This window comes from Callithrix jacchus, chromosome 8 (genome assembly GCF_049354715.1).
Source record: "Callithrix jacchus isolate 240 chromosome 8, calJac240_pri, whole genome shotgun sequence".
Taxonomy (NCBI): Eukaryota; Metazoa; Chordata; class Mammalia; order Primates; family Cebidae; genus Callithrix; species Callithrix jacchus.
In genome coordinates this window covers 73,906,763-73,934,338 of record NC_133509.1, presented here as the reverse complement: position 1 = coordinate 73,934,338, position 27,576 = coordinate 73,906,763, and the positions used below count along the sequence as shown (strand labels likewise).

General features: G+C 39.7%; 1 protein-coding gene across 3 annotated transcripts in view; it reads right to left on the bottom strand.

The window, feature by feature from the left end:
* Window positions 1-27,576, bottom strand: part of MIA2 (MIA SH3 domain ER export factor 2) — a 121,385-nt gene that overhangs the window by 90,495 nt on the left and 3,314 nt on the right. For all 3 annotated transcript variants that reach the window (XM_078334816.1, XM_054239890.2, XM_009005973.5), the window contains exons 2-6: window positions 27,183-27,316; window positions 23,342-23,428; window positions 20,130-21,360; window positions 14,486-14,689; window positions 14,288-14,388 (exon numbers count right to left, since the gene is read on the bottom strand). In XM_078334816.1, coding sequence (XP_078190942.1) covers window positions 14,288-14,388; window positions 14,486-14,689; window positions 20,130-21,360; window positions 23,342-23,428; window positions 27,183-27,316 — 1,757 coding nt within the window. The remainder of the gene's footprint in view (window positions 1-14,287; window positions 14,389-14,485; window positions 14,690-20,129; window positions 21,361-23,341; window positions 23,429-27,182; window positions 27,317-27,576) is intronic.

Here is a 27,576-nt window from a genome sequence, read left to right as displayed (position 1 = left end):
TCCACACTGTGATCCTGTTTTGACATTTGTGTGGTAAAGGGGTGCTACAGGTAGAGTTGTGACTACCAACTCATAACCCAATTTCATGGACCTCACTCCTTATTAAATATATATATACTCACATATAGATGTGCCTATATTTTTTGAATGTCATACATATTACTACCCTCTTTCTATAATTGAAAAGAAAAATCCTGAATTTGATAACCGACAAAAACTACAGTGTTTTATTCTATAGCCTATTCAGAGAGAGTACATGATTTATATCATGCAAAAGATGTTCAAAGACTGTCCTCCATAAGCAGACATGGAATTTTTTTGGTCTTATATAGTACCTGTTTTAAAGCAGATGTTAGAACAAATGCTGTTAGAGTTTGTAACAGATACTAGAAAACATCCAAGAACATCAGAAACATGCTAACCAGGAAAATTTGTTCACAACTTACACACTGATTTCCCTTTTGAAGGGCCCCATTGCAAAGCTGTAAGTACTAGTTACTCCCTTTTAATCAAACAGGCAGTGCCACTGGCTTTAAGATCTAGACCTTTAGAAGAAAATCAAAATTGTGCAGCCACATCTTTAATCTCTGTACTAGTGATGTAAGAGTTGTTTTCAAAACATATTAAATCAGGAACCACCTGTTGAACAACAGCTAGGTAATTTCCATTGTATATTCCATGAATAAATAGAGCATTCTACTTAAGAATATGTTAGAACTCAAAGAGGCTCCTCAATTATAAAATATATAAAAGTAGTGTTAAAAATAGAACTACCATTGGATCCAGCAATCTCATTACTGGGTATATACCCGAAGAAAGTAACTTGTTCTAATAAAGGCACAAGCACTCTTATGTTAATTGCATCACTTTGCATCGCAATGCCAAAGACAAGGACTCAAGCTAGGTGCCATCAACAGTGGACTGGATAAAGAAACTGTGATACATATTGTGGAATACTATGCAACCATAAAAAAGGAAATCATTTTCTTTGCAGCAACATGGATGCAGATGGAGGCCATTGTTCTAAGCAAATTAATGCAGAAACTAAAAACCAAATATCACATGTTCTCGCTTGTAAGTGGCAGCTAAATCTTGGGTAAAGACATAAAGATGAGAAAAATGAACGCTAGGGACTCAAAAATGAGGGAGGGAGTGTGGGTCAAGGACTGAAAAACTTTCCATTGAGTACTATGTTCACTATCTGGATGACGGAATCAGTAGAAGCCCAAATCTCAGCATCATGAAATCTACCCTTGTAACAAACCTGCACATGTATTCCTTGAATCCAAAATAAGAATGGAAAAAGAAAGAGAGAAACAAGGAAGGGAGGGAGGGAGGGAGAGAGGAAAGGAGGGATGGGAAGGAAGGGAGCAAAGGAAGAAAGGGAGGGAGAGAGAGAGAAAAAAACAGAGAGGAAAGGAGGGAGGGATGATCGCCACAATGGCTCAAGTGTGTAATCCTAGCCCTTTGGGAGGCTAAGGCGGAAGGATTCCTCTGAGCTCAGGAGTTCCAGACCAGCCTAGGCAACATAGTGAGATCTCGTCTCTACAAAAAATTTAGGAGAAAAAAAAAAAAACTACCCGCCAGGTACAGTGCCACATTCCTGTAATCCCAGCTACTCAGGTGCCCGAGGTGGGAGGATTGCTTAATCCTAGCAAGCTGAGGCTGCAGTGATCTGTGATAGTACCACTGCACCCCAGCCTGAGCAACAGAGCAAGACCCTGTCTCAAAAAAATAGAAAAGAGATAAAAGAAAAGTCCTAAGGGGAAATAAATTTTCAAAAGACATACATTAAATTTTCTTGCCAAAGCACCTTGTGGAGATTTGAAAGAAATACTCTCCTATATTAAATTTTCAGATTACTCTGGCAAATGCTCCTATGGAGATTTGAAATACTCTCCTTTTTCCATCGTGGAATCAGGAGACTCAGTATACTAGTAGCTCTCTAAAATCTGCCTCCTTGGCTGGGAGGTCTGGACTGGGCAGAACTCACCACAGCACAGCAAAGCATCTGTAGCCAGACTGCTTCTCTAGGTTCCTCCTCTCTGGGCAGGGCATCTCTGAAGGAAAGGTAACAGCCCCAGTTAATGGCTTACAGACAAAACCCCCATCTCCCTGGTACAGAGCACCTGGGGGAAGAAGCGGCTGTAGGCAGCTTCGGCAGATTCAATTGTTCTGGCCTGCTGGCCCTGAAACAAGCAGCTGATCCTAACAAGAGGTATTCTCCTAGCACAGCTCATCAGCTGTGCTAAGGGACAGTCTGCCCCTGAGTCTCAAGTGAGTCCCTGACCCCCATGCCTCCTGACTGGGAGAGACCTCCCAACAGGTGTCAAGAGACACCTCATACAGGAGAGCTATGGCTGGCATCAGGCCAGTGCCCTTCTGGGATGAAATTTACAAAGGAAGGAGCAGGCCGCAATCTTTGCTGTTCTGCAGCCTCCACTGGTGATACTCAGATGAACAAGTTCTGGAGTGGTCCTCCAGCAAACTGCAGCAGACCTACAGAAGAGGGGCCTGTTACAAGGAAAGCTAACAAACAGAAAGCAACATCAACAAAGGACCGCCCCACAAAAACCCCATCCAAAGGTTACCAGCCTCAAAGATCAGAGGCAGATAAATCCATGAAGATGAGGAAAAACCAGCACAAAAATGCTGAAAATTCCAAAAACTAGAATACCTCTTCTCAAAATGATTGCAACTCCTCTCCAGCAAGGGCACAAAACTGGACAGAGAATGAGATTGGCAAATTGACAGAAGTGGGCTTCAGAAGGTGGTTAATAACAAACTCCTTTGAGCTAAAAGAGCATGTTCTAACCCAACACAAGGAAGCTAAGAACCTCAATAAAAGGTTACAGGAACTGCTAACTAGAATAAGCAGTTTAGAGAGGAACATAAATGACCTGATGAAGCTGAAAAACACAGCACGAGAACTTCATGAAGCATACACAAGTATCAATAGCTGAATCAATCAAGAGGAAGAAAAGATATCACAGACTGAAGATGAACTTACTGAAATAAGGCATGAAGACAAAATTAGAGAAAAAGGAGTGAAAAGGAACAAACAAAACCTCCAAGAAATATTGACTATGTAAAAAGACCAAACCCACAATTCATTGTTGTACCTGAAAGTGATGGGGAGAATGGAACTAAGTTAAAAAACATACTTCACGATATTATCTAGGAGAACTTTCCCAACCTAGCAAGACAGGCCAACATTCAAATTCAGGAAATACAGAGAACACCACTAAGCTATTCCTTGAGAAGAGTAACCCCAAGACACATTATCATCAGATTCTCCAGGGTTGAAACAAAGGAAAAAATGTCAAGGGCAGCCAGAGAGAAAGGTCAGGTTACCCACAAAGGGAAGCCCATCAGACTAACAGTGGATCTCTGCAGAAACCCTACAAGCCAGAAGAGAGTGGGGGACAATATTCAACATTTTTAAATAAAAGAATTTTCAACCCAGAATTTCATATCCAGCCAAACTAAGTTTCATAAGTGAAGGAGAAATAAAATCCTTTCCAGACAAGCAAATGCTGAGGGATTTTTGTCACCACCAGGCCTGCCTTACAAGAGTTCCTGAAGGAAGCACTAAATATGGAGAAAAAAAAAACTGGTACCAGCCACTGCAAAAACAAACCAAAATATAAAAACCAATGATGCTATAGGAAACTACATCAACTAATGTGCAGAATAACAAGCTAGCATCATGATAACAGGATCAAATTCACACATAACAATATTAACTTTAAATGTAAATAAGCTAAATGCCCCCAATTAAAAGGCACAGACTAGCAAATTGGATAAAAAGTCAAGACCCATTGGTGTCCTATATTCAGGAGATCCATCTCATGTGTAAAGACACACATAGGCTCAAAATAAAGGGATGGAGGAACATTTGCCAAGCAAATGAAAAGCAATAAAAAAAGCAGATGGCAGTCCTACTCCTCTGATAAAACAGACTTTAAACCAAAAAAGATCAAAAAAGACAAGGGCCTTACATAATGGTAAAGTGATCAATGCAACAAAAAGATCTAACTATCCTAAATATATATGCACCCAATACAGGAGCACCCAGATTCATAAAGAAAGTTCTTAGAGACCTACAAAGAGACTTAGACCCCCAACAATAATAGTGGAAGACTTTAACACCCCACTGTTCATATTAGATAGATCAATGAGACAAAATTAACAAGAATATTCAGGACTTGAACTCAGTTCTGTACCAAGCAGATATCTATAGAAATCTCCATCCCAAATCAACAGAATATATATTCTTCTCAGTGCCGCATGGCACATATTCTAAAATCAACCACATAAATGGAAGTAAAACACTCCTCACCAAATGCAAAAGAATGGAAATCATAGCAAACAGTTTCTCAGACCACAAATCAAATTAGAACTCAGGATTAAGAATCTCACTCAAAACCAACTTGATTACTTTAAAAGCTCAGATAAATTTTCTTTCTAAAATTTCTTGAATTATTGCTTTCTTCACTTCATTTGCTTTCTCTCCTGGAAATTCTATTCTTGGCACAAATCTCTTGGCTTATTCTACATTTTCTTTTTTTACTCATAATTTCTATTTATTTATTTTCTTTCTCAGATAGTTTCTATATTTGGACTTTCAAATTACTCAGTTTTCAGTAGTGCTGATTCCAATTTCTTCACATTTTTGGAATTGTTAAACCTAAAAAATCATTTTTTTCCCAAAACATTTGCTTCGTTGTAATTTCTATGTAGTATTTGGAAATAAAAACTCCCTCCTTTAATTTCCCATTGCTTTTGATATGATGGAGTCATTTAAGAACTATCATTTTGAGAGAAAAAAGAAGATGGCGCGGTAGAAGCAAATCAGGATTGCAGCTCTCAGTGAAGATGCAGAGGGTGAGTGCAATCTGCATTTCCAGACAGATCTTTGTTGCCCACAGAACAGGGAAATTCCCAGGTGTAGCAGAAACATGGGACGCCAGCACAGCTGTTTCAGCTCACGCGGCCATTTCAGCCAGCGCCACAGTGCAGTGGCACTTTGCACAAAACGTGCTGGTCTGGGTGCCCTGTTAAACTGGCAATCTGAGATTTGGGAGGGCAGATTAGCATATCCATCTGATTAAATGGGACTTGGACAGTGAGCCAGACCAGGAGATTCCCGGGAACCGACATTTGAGCTGGCGTAGTGGGTCACTGAATGGGAAACCACACAGATCCCGGTGCCCTAACAGCAGGCGACTGATACACCTGGGAGAGAGTCAACCATTCAACTTAAAAAAAAAATAAAAAAGGACTCTGAGGCAGGGAGCCAGGTGATCAGGCTCAGCAGGTCCCACCCTCACAGGGACAAACAACATGGCAATTCAAAACCCTCAGGGTTGAGAGTTTCACTGCAGACACAGCTGAACCCAGGACAGTGCAGATCAGTGGGGGAGGGGCGTCCGCCATTACCGAGGCATTCCGCCCCTACTGAGGTACACTCCCATTGCTGACGCAGCCTGCCACTCCCGAGGCAACCCACGATAACAGAGAGACTCCGCCAACAGGACAGAGCCCATGACAGCAGGGCAGAGCCCACAGAAGCAGGGTGGAGCCCATGAGAGTAGGGCAAAGCCCACGGCAACAGGGTGGAGCCCACGGCAGCAGGGCGGAGCCCACAGCAACAGGGCGGACCCAACGGCAGCAGGGTGCAACCTCGGCAGGCAAATACTGACTAGACTGCCTCCTAGCTGGGCAGGACAGTGCAACAGATACTCATGAAGAAAGCCCTAACTCCCCGAGACAGAGCATCCAAGGAAAAACAGGGGTTTTATGAGTTCTGCTGTAGCAGACTTAAACGTACCAGCCTAACAGCCCTGAATAATCAACAGAGCTCACAGCTCAGCACTTGAGCTCCTATAAAGTACAGACCGTCTCCTCAAGCAGCTCCCTGACCCCTGTATATCCAAAGAGTCACCTCAAAAAAAAACTAATCAGACTGACATTTGGCGGGCATCATTCTGGGACAAAGATAGCAGATGAAGAAACTGGTAGCATCCCTCACTGTTCTGCAGCTGCTACAGGTGCACCCCAGACAAGCAGGGCCTAGAGTGGACCTCAGCAGTCATACAGCAGAGGGGCTAGACTGTTAGAAGGAAAACTAAGTAACAGAAATACTTCATCATCGACAATCTGGACATCCACTCAGAGACCCAATCAAAAAGTCAGCAACTACTCAGACGACAGTTGGGATAAACCCAAAAAGATGGGAAGAAACCAGCACAAAAAGGAGGAATGCACCCAAAACCAGAACACCTTGCCTCCTACAAAGGACCAAAACTCCTCACCAGCAAAGGAACAAAGCTGGATGGAGAATGAGTGTGATGAAATGACAGAATCAGACGTCAGAAGGTGGGTAATGAGAAACTTCCGTAAGCTAAAACAACATGTCCTAAATCAATGCAAAGAAACTGAGAACCTTGAAAAAAGATTCGAAAAAATGATAACAAGAATGGACAACTTAGAGAGGAATATGAATGAATTGAAGGAGCTGAAAAACACAGCACAAGAACTTCGTGAAGCATGCACAAGTTTCAACAGCCGAATTGACCAAGCAGAAGAAGGAATATCAGAGGTCGAAGATCAACTCAATGAAATAAAATTAGAAGCCAAGATTAGAGAAAAAAGCACAAAAAGGAATGAACAAAGTCTCCAAGAAATGTGGGACTATGTGAAGAGACCTACCCTACATTTGCTAGGTGTACCAGAATGTGACAAAGAGAATGAATCCAAGCTGGAAAATACTCTTCAGGATATTATCCAGGAAAATTTCCCCAACCTAGCAAGGCAGGCCAATATTCAAGTCCAGGAAATACAGAGAACACCACAAAGATATTCCGCAAGAAGAGCAACCCCAAGGCACATAATCGTCAGATTCAACAAGGTTGAAATAAAGGAAAAAATACTAAGGGCAGCCAGAGAGAAAGGTTGGGTCACCCACAAAGGGAAGCCCATCAGACTCACAGCAGATCTCTTGGCAGAAACTCTACAAGCCAGAAGAGAGTGGGGGGGCCAATATTCAACATCCTTAAAGAAAAGAACTTTCAACCCAGAATTTCATATCCAGCCAAACTGAGCTTCATGAGTGAAGGAAAAATAAAATCCTTTGCAAGCAAGCAAATACTCAGAGATTTTGTCACCACCAGGCCTGCTTTACAAGAGCTCCTGAAAGAGGCACTACACATAGAAAGGAACAACTAGTACCAGCCATTCCAAAAACATACCAAATGTTTTTGAGCATCAACAAAATGAAAAATCTGCATCAACTAACGGGCAAAACAGCCACTTAGCATCAAAATGGCAGTATCAAATTCACACATAACAATATTAACCCTAAATGTAAATGGGCTAAATGCACCAATCAAAAGACACAGACTGGCAAATTGGATAAAAAGCCAAAACCCATCAGTGTGCTGTATCCAGGAAACCCATCTCACATCCAAGATACACAAAGGCTCAAAATAAACCTATGGAGGAAGATTTACCAAGCAAATGGAGAGCAAAAAAAAGCAGGAGTTGCAATTCTCATCTCTGATAAAATAGAATTTAAAGCAACAAAGAGCAAAAGAGACAAATAAGGACATTACATAATGGTCAAAGGATCGATACAACAAGAAGAGATAACCATCCTAAAGATATATGGACCCAATACAGGAGCACCCAGATATATAAGGCAAGTTCTTGACAACTTACAAAGAGACTTAGACTCCCACACAATAATAGTGGGAGACTTTAACACTCCACTGTCAATATTAGACAGATCAACAAGACAGAAAATTAACAAGGATATCCAGGGCTTGATCTCAGACCTGGAACAAGCAAACCTGATAGACATTTACAGAACTCTCCACCACAAATCCACAGAATATACATTCTTCTCAGCATCACACCAAAACTACTCGAAAATTGACCACATAATTGAAAGTAAAGCACTCCTCAGCAAATGCAAAACAACTAACATAATAACAAACAGTCTCTCAGACCATACTGCAATCAAGCCAGAACTCAGAATTCAGAAACGAACTCAGAACCGCACAGCTTCATGGAAACTGAACAACTGGCTCTTGAATGTTGACTGGATAAACAACGAAATGAGGGCAGAAATAAAGAAGGTCTTCGAAACCAACGAGAACAAAGACACAACATACCAGAATCTCTGGGACACATTTAAAGCAGTCTCCAGAGGAAAATATATAGCAATAAGTGCCCATATGAGAAGAGTGGAGAGATCCAAAATTGACACCCTATTGTCAAAATTGAAAGAGCTAGAGGAGCAAGATCAAAAAAACTCAAAACCTAGCAGAAGATAAGAAATAACTAAGATCAGAGCAGAACTGAAGGAGATAGAGACACGAAAAACCCTTCAAAAAAATCAATAAATCCAAGAGCTGGTTTTTTGAAAAGATCAACAAAATAGACAGACCTCTAGCCAGACAGATAAAAAAGAAAAGAGAGAACATCCAAATAGATGCAATAAAAAACGATAAAGGGGAAATCACCACAGATTCCACAGAAATTCAAACCATCATCAGAGAATATTACAAACAACTCTATGCACATAAACTAGTAAACCTGCAAGGAATGGATAAATTCCTGGACACCTGTGTCCTCCCAAGCCTAAACCAGGAGGAAGCCGAAACTATGAATAGACCAATAACAAGATCTGAAGTCGAGGCAGCAATTAAGAGCCTACCACACAAAAAAAGCCCAGGTCCAGATGGGTTCACAGCCAAATTCTACCAGACACACGAAGAGGAGCGGGTACCATTCCTTCTGAAACTATTCCAAATAATCCAAAAAGAGGGAATCCTTCCCAAATCATTTTATGAGACCAACATCATCCTGATACCAAAACCCTGCAGAGACCCAACAAGAAAAGAAAACTTCAGGCCAATATCCATGATGAACATAGATGCAAAAATCTTCAGTAAAATACTGGCAAGCCGATTGCAACAGAACATTAAAAACCTTATCCATCATGATCAAGTAGGATTCATCCCAGGGATGCAAGGCTGGTTCAATATACGCAAGTCTATAAACGTAATTCACCACAAAAATAGAACCAAAAACAAAAACCACATGATTATCTCAATTGACGCAGAGAAGGCATTTGACAAAATTCAACAGCCCTTTATGCTAAAAACCCTCAATAAACTCGGTATTGATGGAACGTATCTCAAAGTAATAAAAGCTATTTACAACAAACCAACAGCCAACATCATACTGAATGGGCAAAAACTGGAAGCATTCCCTTTGAAATCCGGCACTAGACAAGGATGCCCTCTCTCACCACTCCTATTCAATATAGTACTGGAAGTTCTAGCCAGAGCAATCAGGCAAAAAAAAGAAATAAAGGGTATTCAAATAGGAGTGGAAGCCAAATTGTATCTATTTGCAGACGACATGATAGTATACCTAGAAGACCTCATCACCTCAGCCCAAAAACTCCTGAAACTGATAAGCAACTTCAGCAAAGTCTCAGGATATAAAATCAATGTGCAAAAATCACAAGCATTCCTATACACCAATAACAGACTTAAAGAGAGCCAAATCAAGAATGAACTGCCATTCACAATTGCTACAAAGAGAATAAAATACCTAGGAATACAACGTACAAGGAAGGTAAGGGACCTCTTCAAGGAAAACTACAAACCACTGCTCAACGAAATAAGAGAGGACACAAACGGAGAAACATTCCATGTTCATGGTTAGGAAGAATCAATATCGTGAAAATGGCTATACTGCCCAAAGTAATTTACAGAATCAATGCTATCCCCATCAAGCTACCATTGACTTTCTTCGCAGCACTGGAAAAAAACACCATGAACTTCATATGGAACCAAAAGAGAGCCCGCATAGCCAAGTCAATTCTAAGCAAAAAGAACACAGTGGGAGGCATCACACTACCGGACTTCAAACTATACTACAAGGCTACAGTAATCAAAACAGCATGGTACTGGTACCAATACAGAGATATAGACCAATGGAACAGAACAGAGGCATCAGAGGCAACACAACATATCTACAACCATACAATCTTTGGGTGGAGTGCCTCAGTAATGGCAGACGCCCCTCCCCCACCAAGCTGCACCTTCCTGGGTTCAGCTGTGCTTGCCGTGAAACTCTCAACCCCAAGTGTTTCCAATTGCAGTTTTTTTCATTTGTTTGTTTTTGTGGGGGTGGGACCCACCGAGCCTGATCACCTGGCTCCCTGCCCCAGAGCCCTTTTTTTTTTTTTAATTTGAATGGTTGACTCTCTCCCAGGTGTTCCAGTCACCTGCTGAAAGGGCGCCAGGATCTGTGTGATTTCCCGCGCGGCGATCCACTGCGCCGGCTGAAACAACATTGCTGCCTGGGAATCTCCTGGCCTGGCTTTATGTTTAAGTCCCATTTAATCAGATGAATGTGCTAATCTGCCTTCCTGGATCTCCAATTGCTGGTTTAACAGGGCAACCAAACTAGTGTATTTTGCATGGAGTGCCGCTGCGCCGCGGCACCGGCCAAAACAGCCACACCAGCCAAAACAGCCACGCTGGCGACCCATGGGGCTCCTACACCTGGGAATCTCCTGGTCTGTGGGCAATAAAGATCCGTCTGGAAATGTGGCATCCACTCACCCACTGTGCTTTCACTGGGAGCTGCAATCCTGAGCTGCTCCTGCAGTGCCATCTTCTCTTCTCCCTCCTTTTTTTTTTAAATCATTCCATTATTTTTCTTTTTTTTAATTGCATGTTAGGTTTTGGGGTACATGTGAAGAACATGCAAGATTGTTGCATAGTACACACATGGCAGTGTGATTTGCTGCCTTCCTCCCCTTCACCTATATCTGGCATTTCTTCCCATGCTATCTCTCCCCAACTCCCAACCCCCTGCTGCCCCTCTCATTTTAGTTTTCAAAAGAAAAATGTAGTGTTGATCCCTAGTACTTGAACATTAAAAAGAAAGTATGTTCTGCACAAAATTTACCTGAAACTACCAATGAGTTGAAAGCATTACAATATTTAAACAAGAAGAAAAGGAACCCTTTTACCTAAATATAACTGGAAAATTATTCAGATTTTCCATTTACTACAGCTATTCAAATCTGTATTATGTGTGCTCAATAGATACATTTAGATTGTTAAAATCCTAGATCTAGCAAGAACTCTCAGAATATCTAGTCTGAATATGAGCTTAAAGCCCTCTAGAGACCAAGCTCAGTTAACATAAATGTAGGAAATTGGGGAGTGCACGTCTGTGTAAGCAAGCACTAACCAACTTGAGCTTCTTTTTGCTTGAGAAAAATTGGCAACTATATATCACAGTCTTCTACTTTTTCAAGAGAATACAGAAATTCAGATTTTAATATGAGCTCACCTTTTAAATGCTGACAACTGATTCATAATTTTCTTTGATAATACAAAGCCAGTTTGACCAGCAGCCTGTGATCTCATCTCAGCTTCCTATATTGGAGTTTTCAAACTGGGACTGCTTCCCAGACAATGAGTGGCTTTCCAAGATCACAAGATAATTAACATAAATTTAAATTCAATATTTCCATGTCTAAATAATTTCAACCAAAAGGGATAAGTAAAATGTATTTGATTATGTTTACTGAGTTCACAAAAATAAGGATACTTAGTATACACTTTATTAAATAAGTACTTTATATAGAAGTGAATATCATGTATTGATCAGCAAATTACCTGTTCAATTATTTAACTTCATTCATATAATTTGTGGAGGAGCGGGTTAAGAGGTGAGGGTTATTTCAACAAGACATACCAAAAAGTAGAATTAATTCCATTGGAAGCTGAAAGTTTTATTATGACTATTTTGTAATTATCATTATTATTAGTTTTTCTTTTCTAACCTGGGACAGATTTCTAACTACTTTTTTTGTTTTTATTTTGTTTGAGACACTCTCTGTCTATGGCCCAGTATGAAGTGCAGTGACACCATCTTGGTTCATTGCAACCTCTGCCTCCTAGGTTGAAGCAATTCTCGTGTCTCAGCCTCCCAAGTAGCTGGAATTGTAGGCGCATGCCACCACGACCAGCTAACTTCTATATTTTTTGTAGAGATGAGGTTTCATCATGTTGGCCAGGTTGGCCTTAAACTCCTGACCTCAACTGATCTGCCCCACCTCAGCCTCCCAAAGTGTTGGGATTATAGGCATGAGCCACCATGCCCAGCCTAACATTTTATAATCAACATCTTCAACATCAAATCATACAGAATAAATTAATGATTTATCTGGGCTTATTTATTATGTAATGGCAACTCTCTTAAACCAAGCAAAAAAAAATTAAGTGAGGAAGTCGCCTCTGAAAACAAAATGATGTATGTTATTCAGTTCAGTTTTCACAAAGACTCAGTGGCACCACCAACTAACAGGTCCCCCAAGCTAGAAACCTGGTAACAGTTATCAGATCCCCGAGCTGGGAACCTGGTATCCTCACTTTTCCTTTTAATTCTCCATGCTACATTCAGTCAGTCATTAAGTCCAATTATTACACTTACAAAAGATCTATCCCATTTGCCCTTTCAACCATTTCAACTACCACTATCCGATGATAGGCTAGAGGCTAAAAAATATGGCTAGTAGGCCAAATTCCACTCACAGAATGTTTTCTCTAACCTGCATGGTGTTTTGTTTCACTCTGAATATTTGCCAGTATAAAAAACTGTGAGATTTCACACACAAAAATCCAGATTTCCAGCTTTTCTAGAAAATCAGAGTATCTGGGGAAACTAGGGTAAAGGTAAGTAGTACCTTTATCCTTTAGACAGGGCATAAAATCTCCAGTTGGCTACAGCTCTCTCCTTTACCTGTACTTCACTCATTTCATGTGAGTTAGTAAGCCCTGATTTAGATTTTTGCCATTTCCTCATTTTCAGAACTAACGCAACAGCTTCTTGACTAAACCCCCTGCCTCTGGTCTTCACCCCTTTAATCTTTATTTGACAACACTGATAGACTTTATAAATGAAACTTTTTCATTTTACTCCCTGCCTAAAATTCAATAATGCCCCATCAAAATAGAGTTGAACTCCCTATTATTTGACCTCTATGTACCTCTTCAACTTCATCTCATCTTCAGAAACCTCAATTGCTTAGTGTGCTCCAAAGGTGCTGTATGCTCTTCCACTTCAGTACTTTAAAAATCCTCTTCTCAACCTAGAATGCCCATCCTTTCTTTGGCTAACTTCTACTCTTCCTTCATAATCAGTTCAAATATGATCTTCTCTGGGACACTCTCCTAGGCTCCTTCTCCCCACCCTCTCTATCTAACACTCCCAAACAATCTACTAGGCAGCCTCTCCTGAATATCAGTAGCAGCCTGTGACAATTATAGCACCGTATTGTGATTATTATTTTTTATCTGTGTCCTCCAACTAGAGTAAGCTACTTGAAGACAACCCCTACTAAATTTCAGCTTAGACTGTAAGTAAGAAGATAAAAGTGCTTTCTCAATTATTACTATCATAGCAGTAGATGAGAAAAGGAACATTTTGTAAAAGGCCTCTTATGTGCCAAGTACTATAGCTAGTCCTTTTGCAATATCTCACTTAATAGTAAGATTTACAACAAGTGAAAAAGTGAATAGAATTTGGAATTTCAGTTACAGCTTGGTTAAACTTTGATATATTAATTGCTTTGGTACTCCTACATTACACCATTTTGAGATTACAGCTCTCAGTTGAATACAAACAAGTTGCTTTTCATTTTTGGTTTAGTTTTTTTTTTTTGTGGTTTTGTTTTGTTTTGTTTTGTTTTGTTTTGTTTTGTTTTGTTTTAAGAGATAAGATCTGGTCTTAAATCCTTGGGCTCACTCTTCCCTTTAATGCTACTTGTTAACATTCAGTTAAAGGATCCTCCTGCCTCAGCCTCCCAAGTAGCTGGAACTCCAGGCATAAGACACCACACCCAGCTCTAGTTCCTATTATTTCTGAGTTAACTTATTTAGTATATGACTTTCCCTAATTTTAAAAAAGTTGGGGGTAGGGCAAAAAGCAAACACTGCTCAGGGTCAACATCAACAAAGCTTAGGGAAATGGTATTTTTTTTTTTAATTTTTGGGAAATGTTTTTAAAAATCAATATCCATATGACAAAACATTCATGTAAAGAGAAATCTTACAGGTAAAATTTCATGGAAAGAGAAATGTTATATAAACATTATACAGGGAGGATTCACTCAAACATATTTTGCAGCCACTCTTATATTTAGCAAAATAGGTAAAATTATTGCAAAAGGTTTAAAAGGCAAACTTACCCTTTCTGTAAGAATTACAATTGGTGATAATGCAGAATTCATGAAATCATAAACATCAATTTGGAATAAGTATTTCAGAATCTGAAATTCAGAAGCATCTTCTGTTGATTTATAAATAAAATATGTTAGAATATTATATAACTTCTGGTTCTAATTTCTTCCTTAATTGATGCATTAGAGAATAAATAACCTGTTTACCTTTTTGAGAAGACAAAGAGTTATCAGTTGAAACCATCTGACTATTTAGCAGGGTATTTTCCATAGATCTGTCTATCTCCACCAGAGCAGGCCCGTCAGTGTCTACTGATGGTTTTGAATTTTCATCATTATTTTTAGAAGATGAGGGTTTGAAATGTACTTCTTCATGACTTCTCATAGGTAACTCTATGTTAGAGACCATATCTACAAATAAAAAGAAATGTGTTTTTCCCAAATACTTGCTTTGTCGAGGGCTTCCCTTTTGTTTCCTAGGCAGGTCATTTTTTTAACTTTTGTAAGTCATTGTGATACTTCATTAAAGAAAGAATACACTAAAAAGTAAATTGTATCCTGTATTAGTTCCTGTTACTAGTAAGATAAATTACCAAAACTTGGTGGCATAAACAATGCAAATTTATCCTCTTAGAGTTCTGGAAGTCAGAAATTGTAAAACAAAGTTATTGAAGTTGGCAAGGCTGCATTCCTTTAGGAGGCTCTAGAGCAGAATCTGTTTCCTCGCTTTTTCCACTTTCCAGAGGCCTCCTGCATTTCTTGACTCACGGCCTCATCCTCCATTTTCAATGCCAGCAGTGTAGCATCTTCTAATTTCTGTCTCTCTTACTCTGACACTCCTACCTTCCTCTTATAAGGAGCCTTGAAATTACATTAGACACACAAGGATAAACTCTCCATTTCAAGATCCTTAATCACATCTGCAAGGTCCTTTCCACCATGTAAAGTAACTTATTCACAGGGTCTGGGGGTTAAGATATAGACATCTTTTAGGGGCCCTTTATTCAGCCTACTACATAGCCTTTTCTTTATTCCTCAGCCAAGGAAGAATTACAAAAACTATATATAATTCTATTCTCTACATGCCTTTTTGACCTAAAAATTACTTTAAAAAAACCCTAAAACTAACATAACTGAAAACAATTCTGTTGTATTATACAACAGAAGCATATGACTAAGCATAAAGCATATGACTAAGAATAAAGCAACACATAGATTCCCTTGAGATTTCATTCCAGCTATGTATGCATTTAACCAGAAAGTGTAATATCTAAAAAAAAAAGTATCAGTGTGGTCTTGAAAAACAATAATAAAGAATAGTAAGTAAATTGTTCAATGTCTAATTTTGCTCTTTGAGTTTATGAGTCTTAACATAGCACTTTGACACTATCACTTATTTATCATTGTTTAAAAGATGAAAGTCCCAATTGAGCAAACACATATCAGTAATTTAGTAATAGCACCTGTAGATCTTAATATTTAATAAGAGCACTCAAATCAGGAGTCTGAATTCAAAGGAATTATTGTACATACAGGACTCAAGTAGTGATCTACAATAATGTTTAATGCTACAAAAAAAGGATTATTCAATAATTATACTCAAATTTATATGTAGCTATATTATTTTAAAATATTGTTTTAAAGTGCATTTGAAATAAATATATAAAAAATTAATATTCCCTATACCATTTTCATATTTAATTAGATTTGTAGGTACTATTTACACAATTAAACCTAAGCTTTAAGATTTACATTAAATACAGGTATGCTTTTTTTATAATTGTTTAACAGAATTTTAAGTCAAATAAAATAATTTTTAATATTTAACTATACTTGGGAAACTCATTATTTAAGCATGCACAATTGGAATCCTTTAGTAAAATCATTATTCACATTGTAATATAAATAACTGTTCCCTAATTTACCTGTTTTGTAAGTTCCTAAATCAGTATGTTGGTTTTCTGTAAATGTGGTTATCTCAAGTCCGAGCCTTTCACATAGATTCAAGATCAGTGATTCATCTTGCTTATGCACTCTAACTACGACAAGTTTTCATTTGTTATTCCCTAAAAGAGTTGTTGAAATCCGAAAAGTTTGGCTGTTAACTCTTTCTCTAATATCCAGAAAATAGGGCCTGCAGCTTTCTAGAAATCTCTCTTTAGGATGCTTTTTTTTTTTGAGATGGAGTTTCACTCTTGTTACCCAGACTGGAGTGCAATGGCATGATCTCGGCTCAGTGCAACCTCCGCCTTCCGGGTTCAAGTAATTCTCCTGCCTCAGCCTCCTGAGTAGCTGGGACTACAGGCACGCACCACCATGCCCAGCTAATTTTTGTATTTTTAGTAGAGACAGGATTTCACCTTGTTGACCAGGATGGTCTCAATCTCTTGACCTCGTGATTCACCTGCCTCGGCCTCCCAAAGTGCTGGGATTATAGGCATGAGCCACCGCGCCCGGCCAAGGATGCTTTTTTAAAAACAAATTTTTGCATTATCTCGGCTTGCTTTCCATTCAATTTTTATTTAATATTGTAGTGATTTGGAATAACCCACTTTGTTAATATATGACAAGTCTTTTTTTACTGAAATTAAAAAGAATTTCTGAATATTTGCATAAAAGTTCCTCAAAACTAGTTAAAATTGCAGGAACATCCTAATCTCATTTAACTACCAATTTTAGAAACTCTTCCTGTATCACTATATGAAATGATAAATTTTTTAAATATTTTCTTGCTTTTTTTTGTTTTTGTCCAAGCTGAAGTGCAGTTGTGCAATCTCAACTCGTTGCAACCTCTGCCTCCCGAGTTCAAGCGATTCTCGTGCCTCAGCTTCCCAAGTGTATGGGATTACAAGTACACACCACAACACCTGGCTAGTAGAGATGGGGTTTCACCATGTTGGCCGCACTGATGTCAAACTCCTCCTGACCTCAAGTGATCCACCTGCCTCGGCCTCCCAATGTGCTGGGATTACAGGTGTGAGCCACCACGCCCAGCCAATATTTTCTTTCTTTCTTTCTTTCTTTCGACAGAGTCTTGCTCTGCCACCGGGCGCCAGGCCGGAGTGCAGTGGCGCAATCTCAGCTCACTGCAACCTCTGCTTTCCGGGTTCAAGCAATTCTCCTGCCTCAGCCTCCCAAGTAGCTGGGACTACCAGCATGTACCACCACACCCAGCCGATATTTGTATTTTAGTAGAGAAAGGGTTTCACCACCATGTTGGTGAGGATGGTCTCAATCTCCTCATGATCTGCCCACCTCAGCCTCCCAAAGACCTGGGATTACAGGTGTGAGCCACCGCGCCCGGCCCACTATTTTCTTTAGAGACAAAGTATCACTGTGTTGCCCAGGCCAGCCTCAAACTCCTGGGCTCAAACCATTTCTCACCTCAGCCTCCCAAGTAGCTTGGGACTGTAGGAGCGCACCAACACTCCCAGCTAAATAAACTTTACACAAATGATTTTCAGGAGGCCTTGGAGTTTCTATGATTATGTTGTAAAATATTTTTATATATCAATCTTTGGAATCATCTGGATTTCTGGATCTAATGATGTTTCATTTTGTTGTAGTCTCTCTTCCTTCTAATTACTGTGATCTGCCTTTTCATAAATATTCCTTTAGGATCTAGCAAGTTTAGAATAAGAGAATTTACCTCTTAATTAGCCTTTAACAACCTAAAAAGATCTCTAAGTTTTTTAGTCATAAAAAGATTACACCTGCACCTTTCTCATTTGGAAAAGGGTTAGAACCTAAATATCTATATATTGGGTAAGGATGCTGATTGAGAGCTCATATTTTGAGGTATGTTAAGGTATAATATATAGTTCTGGAAATTCAAAAAAAATTACCTGGTTCTAATAGAAATGTGTTTACTTCTAAGTTTGTTGGCCTCTTCCTGTGAAAGGTTTTCTCTCATTCTAGAGTTTAATTGTTTTTTTGTATTATTGGTCAATATTTGCTGTGTTTGTATTCTGTCCATCACAGAGACATAAGGATGGAGATACGGAAAAGTCATATTACAAAATTTTCTACTTAAAATACAACTCACTTGTTTGTAACACAGGAGGTGCTAAATACCTGGACATCTAGATCTAAAAGTATTATCTTATATTCTGCTGTCTTCTGTTGCCCTCTGCTGAACTCTCAGAATTGAGGGACTTAAGCCAGGCATGGTGACTCATGCCTGTTATCCCAGCACTTTGGGAGGTCAAGGCATGCAGATCACAAGATCAGGAGTTCAAGACCAGCCTGACCAACATAGTGAAATCCCATCTCTACTAAAAATACAAAAATTAGCCAGGTGTGATAGCACATGCCTGTAGTCCCAGCTACTTGGGAAGCTGAGGCAGGAGAATCACTTAAACCCAGGAGATGAAGGTTGCAGTGAGCCAAGACCATGCCATTGCACTCCAGCTTAGGTGACGGAGTAAGACTCCATCTCAAAAAAAATGGCAGGACTTGAGGGAGAAAGTTGAAAACTTTTTCCCTTTTTTTGCTTGAGTTTTCTTATCTTGAAACTTGAAACTTAAAGAAAACCCTTGTTATCAGCTGGGCACAGTAGCTCATGCCTGTATTTCCAGCACTTTGGGAGGCTGAAGTAAGAGGATCCCTTGAGCCCAGGAGTTGGGACCAGCCTGGACGACATAAGGAGACCCCATCTCCACGACATTTAAAAATAAATTAGCTGGGTGTAGTGGTGCACAATTGTAGTCCCAGCTAATCAGGAGGCTGAGGTTGGGTGACAGATTGAGCCGTGGAGGTTGAGGCTGCAATGAACTGTGATCACACCACTGCACTCCAGCGTAGGTGACAGAGTAAAATCTTGTCTCAAAACAAAACCAGAAACAAAAGAAAACCCTGTTATCATAGTTCTTCTAGGAAAAAAAAAAAAGCAAAACTGCAGACCTAAAATAAAATCTAATTTAAGAATCAAAACTATTTAATTAAGTTTCCTTTAGTTGGCCAGGCACAGTGGCTCACAACTGTAATCCTAGCAGTTTGGGCAGCTGAGTGGGGCAGATCACTTGAGCTCAGGAGTTCAAGACCAGCATGGGCAACATAGTGAAACACCATCTCTACAAAAAATCCAAAAATTAGCCAACTGTGGTGGCATGCACCCATACTCCCAGCTACTTGGGAGGTGAAGTGGGAGAACTACATGAGCTCAGGAGGTTGAGGCTGCAGTGACCTGAGATTATGCCACTGCACTCCAACCTAGATGACCAAGTGGGACCCTGTCTCAAAAGAAAAAAAAAAAAAGTTTCCCTTAGCTTAGGTTTCTAAGAAAACCATTCAAATATACTTGCATTGGGAAGGTGTTACTGGGCTAAAAAGTGAATGTGAATGAGAAAATCCACACCTACCAGAATAGGACGTCAATAGACACTGTCTACAATAGGGTAATCAAAGCAGAACAGTATAAAGATTCTATTTAGAAAACTCTTAAATACTAAAAAGATACTGCTTTATAAACAAAAAAGAAAATTACTGTCTCTGGGAAAGCAATGGAAGTAGAGGTAGACAGAGGGAACAGAAATTGCTTTTGTCAAAAAAAATGCCTTAACACTACTTCAAATTTTAAACTATTTACATATAATTTTGATAAAAAATTATAATTTATTGTAAAATACTTTTAGATTTTCTTGGAACATCTTTAGATCTCCAATCATTGTTTTTCTGCTGAGATTTTATTTTGTAATATTAATCTAAATTCCAGAGTAAACCAGAAACTGATGAAAGAGCTAAGTATTTTGAGAAACTTGGATTCCTGGACTTTTTAATCTGATTGGTACTTATACAAATAAATTATGTTTAGAAATAAAATAAATTATAATATAAATGTTTTCATACCAACCTGACTGAATGTATGAACTTTCAAACATCATAACTTTTGTATTATCTGTGGGATAATTGTCAACGGAAAATTCTTCTGTTTCTTCATTTTCCATTACATTATTTTGATCCAGTATCTGTTTGGGAAATGACAATTCTTTTTTCTTTGGAATGTTCTGGAAGTTCCAAGGGTTGTCAAAATTATACAAGAACCTTTTCAAATATGGGAAGGTATCAGATTCCTCTGTTTTTTCTAAGACTGATTTCTTGTCTATTTCATCTTCTGTTTCCATAATTTTTATCATTTCTATTTCTTGTTCTTTTTCAGCATCAAATTCACTTGTTGGAGGTTGTTCGTGTTCATCTGCCCCACCATCTTCTTCATTTTTCCTGTTATCTAACATAATTTTATCTTCCTTGGCATATGCAAAACCTAGCATAGCAAAACTAAAATCAAACCAACTTGCCTTGAGACTCAAGTTGTCATTAGTGATTGTGTCTTCTTTTTCTGTTAATATTTTTGTACATGGAACTGTGGCTTCTTCATCAGATGATAGAGAATTGGGAAAATCTTGTAGTGGTGGATTGCTTTCTTCTGCTAATAATTCAAGCCCTGTATCCGCATCTCCAAAACCTAAATAACTTGTAAATCCACCACCAAACCAACCAGTGGGTTGAGGTTTGGGAATGTGCTCTGACTCAGATGCTAGTTCAGACTGTGTCTTTGGCACTGAAGCAATTTCTGATTCAGATTCTTGCTGATGTTCTGTTTCAGGCTCAATATTATTTAATTCCTCTAGGTCATTCTCATCTTCCACTGCTATTTTTCTACTTCGAAATGCGCTTCCTTGTATAGGTTCAATAACAGATTCAAAAGCCTTCTCTTCAGCTTGTTCTCTTACCAATCCAAACCATTCTTTGACTCCAGGTGCAGCTGAAGATGGTGGGACATGCACTTCTGGAATATGATCCTGTTCCACACTTTCAGCAACTACTTCTTCCCGGTGTTTTGATTTACTGGTACTTCTGATCTCTTCAGGAGCCTCTAATGCTGGAAACTGGTCTTCAAACAAAGTACTTACATAAGTTGCATAAAATTCAGGTTCTATCTGAATATCACTTTCATGTACACTAGATTTTTCATCTTTATCTTCTTCATAAGGATGTGTATTTTCACCATAATCACTGTTTAATTCACTATCTTCATTGTCAAATGTATAGCTCACTCCAAGAAGGCAAAGAAAGTCAGATTCCTAAAAGGAAGGAATATGTATGATTAACATGAATGTACTACAGCTCCTTGTTTCTACCTGAGTCATTTCAAATGGATGACTGTTATTTTCCCAAGACACACGACTAGCTCAACAGCAGAGCAAAAATTCAAACACTTGTGTCACAACTGACTTGTAGAGCCTAATTATGTAAACCTAAATGAAAAACCTTTTACATTATGGTTTTTTTTTTGTTGTTTCTTTGTTTCTTTGTTTTTAGAGACAGTGTCTTGCTCTGCTGCCCGGGATGGAGTATAGCTCACAGTTTGCTTGAATTCCAGGGTTCAAGCAATCCTCCCTCCTCAGCCTCCCAGGTAGCTGATACAATACCTGGCTAACTTAAAGTTTTTTTGTGAAGATGGGGTCTAACTTAAAGTTTTTTTGTGAAGATGGGGTCTCGCTATGTTGCCCTGGCTGAGCAACAAGGGTCAGCAAACAAGGCAGGAGCAGATTATGTGGGACTGTGAAGCCAGGGTAAGAAGTCTGGGCTTTATTCCAGGTCCAGTGAAAACCCACTAAACGACTTTAACCAAAGGAATGACATAATCTGATTTTTGTTTCTATTTTTGTTTTTACAAGATTCATTGCTGTTTGGAGAATGGATTGAAAGAGGGCAAAAGTACAGGCAAGGAGACTAGTTAGAAGGCTATTGTAGTATTCTAATCAATATATTAAGCCGCTTACAGTTGCACACCTGTAGTCCCAGCCATTGGGAAGGCTGAGGAGGGAGGATTGCTTGAGCCCCAGGAATTCGAGGCTATAGTACAGTTTGATTGTACCAGTGTTCCAGCCAAGAGATCATGGTGCCTTGAATTAGGGCTATGGTGAAAATGGAATTGAAGAGAAGACAATATACTCCAGATGTATTTTAGATATAGAACTGACAGGACCAATTATTATACAGTAAATAGACAGCTAATCCCAGAGTTTGTGATGGGAAAGAGCCAGAAAATAGACAGTTTGTTTAACTAGATAGAATCACTTCTCACTGACCTCACTTAAGGTAACTTGGCTTAACTTAGAATCTGAATCAAATGGGCTAGCCAAGTTTATTAATTGAAAATTCACCTCCTGATTCCCTTTCATATATCAAGCCCAACATTATCATGCTCATGAAAAACTTCAACAGCAAAATAGGGTGTACAGATATGAGACTAAGGAGTATGGTAAAAAATAAACTTTGATCTTAGTAAGACAATAGCATTAGGAATAATATCTAACACTTACTGAGCACTTAGTAAGTGCTGTTCTATGCACTTTACATATACTCATTTTATTCTTCAATACGTGTAAAGTAGCACTATATTATACTCAGTACCCCCATTTTACAGATAAGGAAATTGAGGCATAACAGGCCACATAGCTTGTAAGTAGTTGAGTCAGACTTTGAACTCAGTCCAGCTCCAGAATCCAGGCTCTTAACAACTACACTCTATTGCCTGTCTGTTAATTGTTCAGAAAGCAAAATCTTTCACTGTCACCAAATGTGTCTTACTTAATTTTATTCAAATAAACTATTCCTAGAGTAAGTTCTCAGGCCAACTATTTCATGCATTCACTATAAAAGGTATATAACCAATTGCACTGATATTGGGGAAAACTGTTTTAATCAAGAAATTTTAAGGCCAGGCGCGGTGGCTCACGCCTATAATCCCAGCACTTTGGGAGGCTGAGGCGGGTGGATCACGAGGTCAAGAGATCGAGACCATCCTGGTCAAGATGGTGAAACCCTGTCTCTACTAAAAATACAAAAATTAGCTGGGCATGGTGGCACATGCCTGTAGTCCCAGCTACTCGGGAGGCTGAGGCAGGAGAATTGCTTGAACCCAGGAGGCGGAGGTTGTGGAGAGCCGAGATCGAGCCATTGCACTCCAACCTGGGTAACAAGAGTGAAATTCTGTCTTAAAAAAAAAAAAGAAGGAAATTTTAAATTCAATTAACAACGGAGAATGAGTTTACTCACTTTAGTAGATATCTGAATCTCCTCAGATATGAACACCTCTTCAATCTGGACTGCATCTCTCGGAAAGTATCCAAACTCCTTTCCTTTCTGTCAAAATAAAGAACAAAGATTATCGAGGAAGAATGATCAAAGCAATAATAATTATTGAACCTAATTTTGTCCCATGTCCTTGGCTTTCATCTACTCCAAATCGAAAACATTAATTGACTATAAATTTCCATAGAAAAGAGGGTGAAATCATATTCTTTTGTTATTCAAAAGTATAGTATGTATAAGGAACAAAGAGCAAATTGTAAAATGTCACTGCTTCAAACTTCAGAAGGAAACCTGTTCCACTTACTCATTTTCTTCCTTTTCCTGTTCTTTAATGACCTTTCTTAACCAGGTCAACTGCAGATTCACACTAGTAGATGTGGGATATCAAAAGGCTAGGCAATGGCCGTGGTGGCCAAGCTAGATGGAGTAGTGACATATTCAATGTTTTCAGGATGTTAAAATCAGACAGGTGGTTTAAACTCTGAAAAGCCACAATGGATTCATCATGATAGTAAAGGTCTTCAAGTCCTCCAGGGAGGATTTGGTTCCGTTCTACTTTTCTGGGGCCACCTTGATAACAGAGGTACTCTTAATCCAGTTCAAGCACAGGCAGATTGTCCCCCAAGATTGAAGGCTTTCCACAACCACCCTCAGCCAATTTCCTATCCCTGTTAAAGTTTTAAAGAACATATTTCTTTTGGTCCTCCAATCCAACACCATTATACCTCAACTGTGATTTGTCTAGCTCTCCAGTTGCTGTAACTATTTGGAAACTGACAGCCTGTGGGTCCACAGGGTGGTTCCTTCAACAACTAACTGTATGAACTAAACACCAAACGCACAAAGCTAAATGTGCCTGAAACTTCACGCTGGCTCCACACATTAAATACTGCTTTTGTGTGGGAAACATTATTTTCACATATAGTAAATAAAAAATAATGCTTTCTTTGCCTCTTATGACAACTAAGAGGTCACTTTTTGTACAGCTGCATTGGATGCCTCTAATGAATTCGAGACAGATTGTTTTCGTTTTTTAATAGAAACAGAGTCTTGCTCTGTTGCTCAGACTGGAGTGCAGCATAGCTCACTGTAACCTCAAACTCCCAGGTTCAAGCTGTCCTCCAGCCTCAGCCTCAGCCTCCCAAGTAGCTAGGACTACAGGCATGTACCACAACACCCCACTAATTATTATTTTTTTATGTTTGTGTATTCTTGCAATGCTGCCCAGGCTGGGTTCCTGGCCTCTTGAACTCCCGGTCTCAGTGTTCCTCCTGCCTCAGCTTCCTGGGATTACAGGCATAAGCCACCACACCTGGCCTTAGACTGGCATTTTAAAGGCACCTGAAGCAGTAGGGAAAGTTGGGAACTGCAGAGGCCAGGCAAGCAGTTCTGACCAATGACAATTAGAAGTCCAGTCATACAGCCCCTGATGGGAAAAGCAGAATTTTTAAATATAATCTGCTCCTTCAAACAGTGACCACACACAAAAAAGAGATCTGATGCATATATAATACGGAAGTGTTATATGTATCAAGTCAGTCATGCTTGTTCAGCTTGGGAGTAAAAGTACTTATCATAGCACCTTTTCATTGTAAACCACAATGATACAATCAAAGACAAACCTTTTTTCAATGGAAAATATTAATCATTAATTTTCCCATTTTATATATTCAGAGACGATTTAACCTTCCAGGAATTTCAGCATACTAAGGCTTTGGGCCAAAGAAAAGGCTCTCTCAGCTGTTTTTTGTTTGTTTGTTGGTTGGTTGGTTGGTTTTTGAGACAGATTCTCACTCTGTCACCCAGGCTGGAGTGTAATGGTGTAGTCTCGGCTCACTGCAACATCCACTTCTGGAGTTCAAGCAATTCTCCTGCCTCATCCTCCCAAGTAGCTGGGACTAAAGGTGCATGCCACTGCATCCAGCTAATTTTTGTATTTTTAGTAGAGAAGGGGTTTCACCGTGTTGGGGCTAGGCTGGTCTCAAACTCCTGACCTCAGGTGATCCACCCACCTTGGCCTCCTAAAGTGCTAAGATTACAGGCATAAGCCACTGTGCCCAGCTTTTTTTTTTTTTTTTTTTGAGATGGAGTTTTTCTCTTGTTGCCCAGCATGGAGTGCAATGGCACAATCTCTGCTCACTGCAACCTCTGCCTCTCCGCCTCCTGTCTCAGCCTCCTGAGTAGCTGGGATTACAGGCGCATGCCACCATGCCCGACTAATTTTTAGCAGAGACAGGGTTTCATCATATTGGTCAGGCTGGTCTCGAACTCCTGGCCTCAGGTGATCCTCCTGCCTTGGCCTCCTAAAGTGTTGGGATTACAGGCCTGAGCCTCCGAGCCCAGCTTCTTTTTTTTTTTTTTTTTTTTGAGATAGGTTCTCAATCTGTAACCCAGGCTGGAGTGTAGTGGTGCAATCACAGTTCACTGCAGCCTCTACCGCCCAGACTCAAGTGATCCTCCCACTTTAGCCTCCCAAGTAGCTGGGTCTACAGGCATGCACTACTACACCTGGCTAATTTTTATATTTTTAGTAGAGATGAGGTTTCACCATGTTGCCCAGGCTGGTCTCAAACTCCTTGCCTCAAGCGATCCACCCACCTTAGCCTCTCAAAGTGCTGATATTACAGGCATGAGCCACCGCCTGGCCCCAGCTGTTAACTTCTATAAAAAACTTATACACCTAGGGCCAGGCGCAGTGACTCACACCTGTAATCCCAACCCTTTGGGAGGCCAAGGTGAGCAAATCACCTGAGGTCAGGAGTTCAAGACCAGCCTAGTCAACATGGTGAAACTCCATCACTACCAAAGATACAAAAATTAGTTGGGCATGGCGGCAGGTACCTACAATCCCAACTACTCAGGAGGCTGAGGCAGGACAATCGCTTGAACCCAGGAAGCAGAGGTTGCAGTGAGCTGAGCTCGTGCCACTGCACTCCAGCTTGGGCAACAGAGAGGGACTTTGTCTCACAAACAAAAACAAAGAAAAAGTTATACACCTAGCTTCCCTAGGCTATCAACCTTTCTGGGGATCTCTTCAATAACAACTCAGTCCTTCCTTTGCTCAGAAAGACATGTCTTTTAATCTGATTAACTAAAACTTTGCAGTCTCTTTAAAACTTGACCATTGGCAGCGCCAAGAAATGACTGGGGTTGCCTAGTCATCCCATAATATAAAGTTCCTCCAAGTAAATATAAAAATCTAATTTTAAAAGCTATGCATGCTATGTAAAAATAAATTGCAGGCATTCTCTTAGCCCTCCATCCCAACCATACTGCAGTCCCAAAAAGCCCCTTTTATAGAAATTTTGGAACCACCACTGAACACGACCATTTTTTGTTTGTTTAAATATGTTAAGGGTTTTTAATATATATATACAGTGTTTTGAAATTCTTAATGTTTCTTTAAATATGAAAAGCAGATATCCTTGGCCGGGTGCGGTGGCTCACACCTGTAATCTTGGCACTTCAGGAGGCTGAGGTGGACAGATTACTTTAGCTCAGGAGTTTGTTACCAGCCTAGACAACATAGTGAAATGCCATCTCTACCAAAAATATAAAAATTAGCCAGGCGTGGTGGCACACACCTATAGTCCCAGCTACCCAGGAGGCTGAGGTGGGAGGATGGCTTGAGCCCAGGAGGTGGAGGCTAGAAGTTGTGGCGAGCTGTGATCACACCACTGCACTCCAGCCTGGGTGACAGAGCCAGCCCCTGTCTCAACAAAAAAAAAAAAAAAAAAAAGAAAAGGAAGAAATCCTTGTGCAAGTTGATTTATTCTGCATTCAATTTTTAAAAGTAGTTACTTACACTTCCTGCCCACAAATCTTCTCTTTCTCCTGCAAGTTTAACATAAACAGATATCTCTTCTCCCTTAGTGAAGTTCAGGTATCGGCAGTCTGGTCCTCTGTAATCTCTCATGGCTGAGACTCTGCTTATTAAAGCTATGTAAAACATGTAAAGACACACACTATAAATTAAAACGTTATTTCTCCCCTTTTCATCTTGCTCTCCTTTAATTCATCCTATATGTTTGCAAATGCTGATTTCTTCATATCATTTATGGCCTCAAAAACCTACATAGCCTTCCCACTGCACACAGAATGGAGTCTAAGTCTAGCGCCTCGTGTCCAAGGCTGTCCATAACCTGATCCCCTTTCTCTATTTGAAAGGACCTCTTCCTATTCCTTCACACAGACTCAGC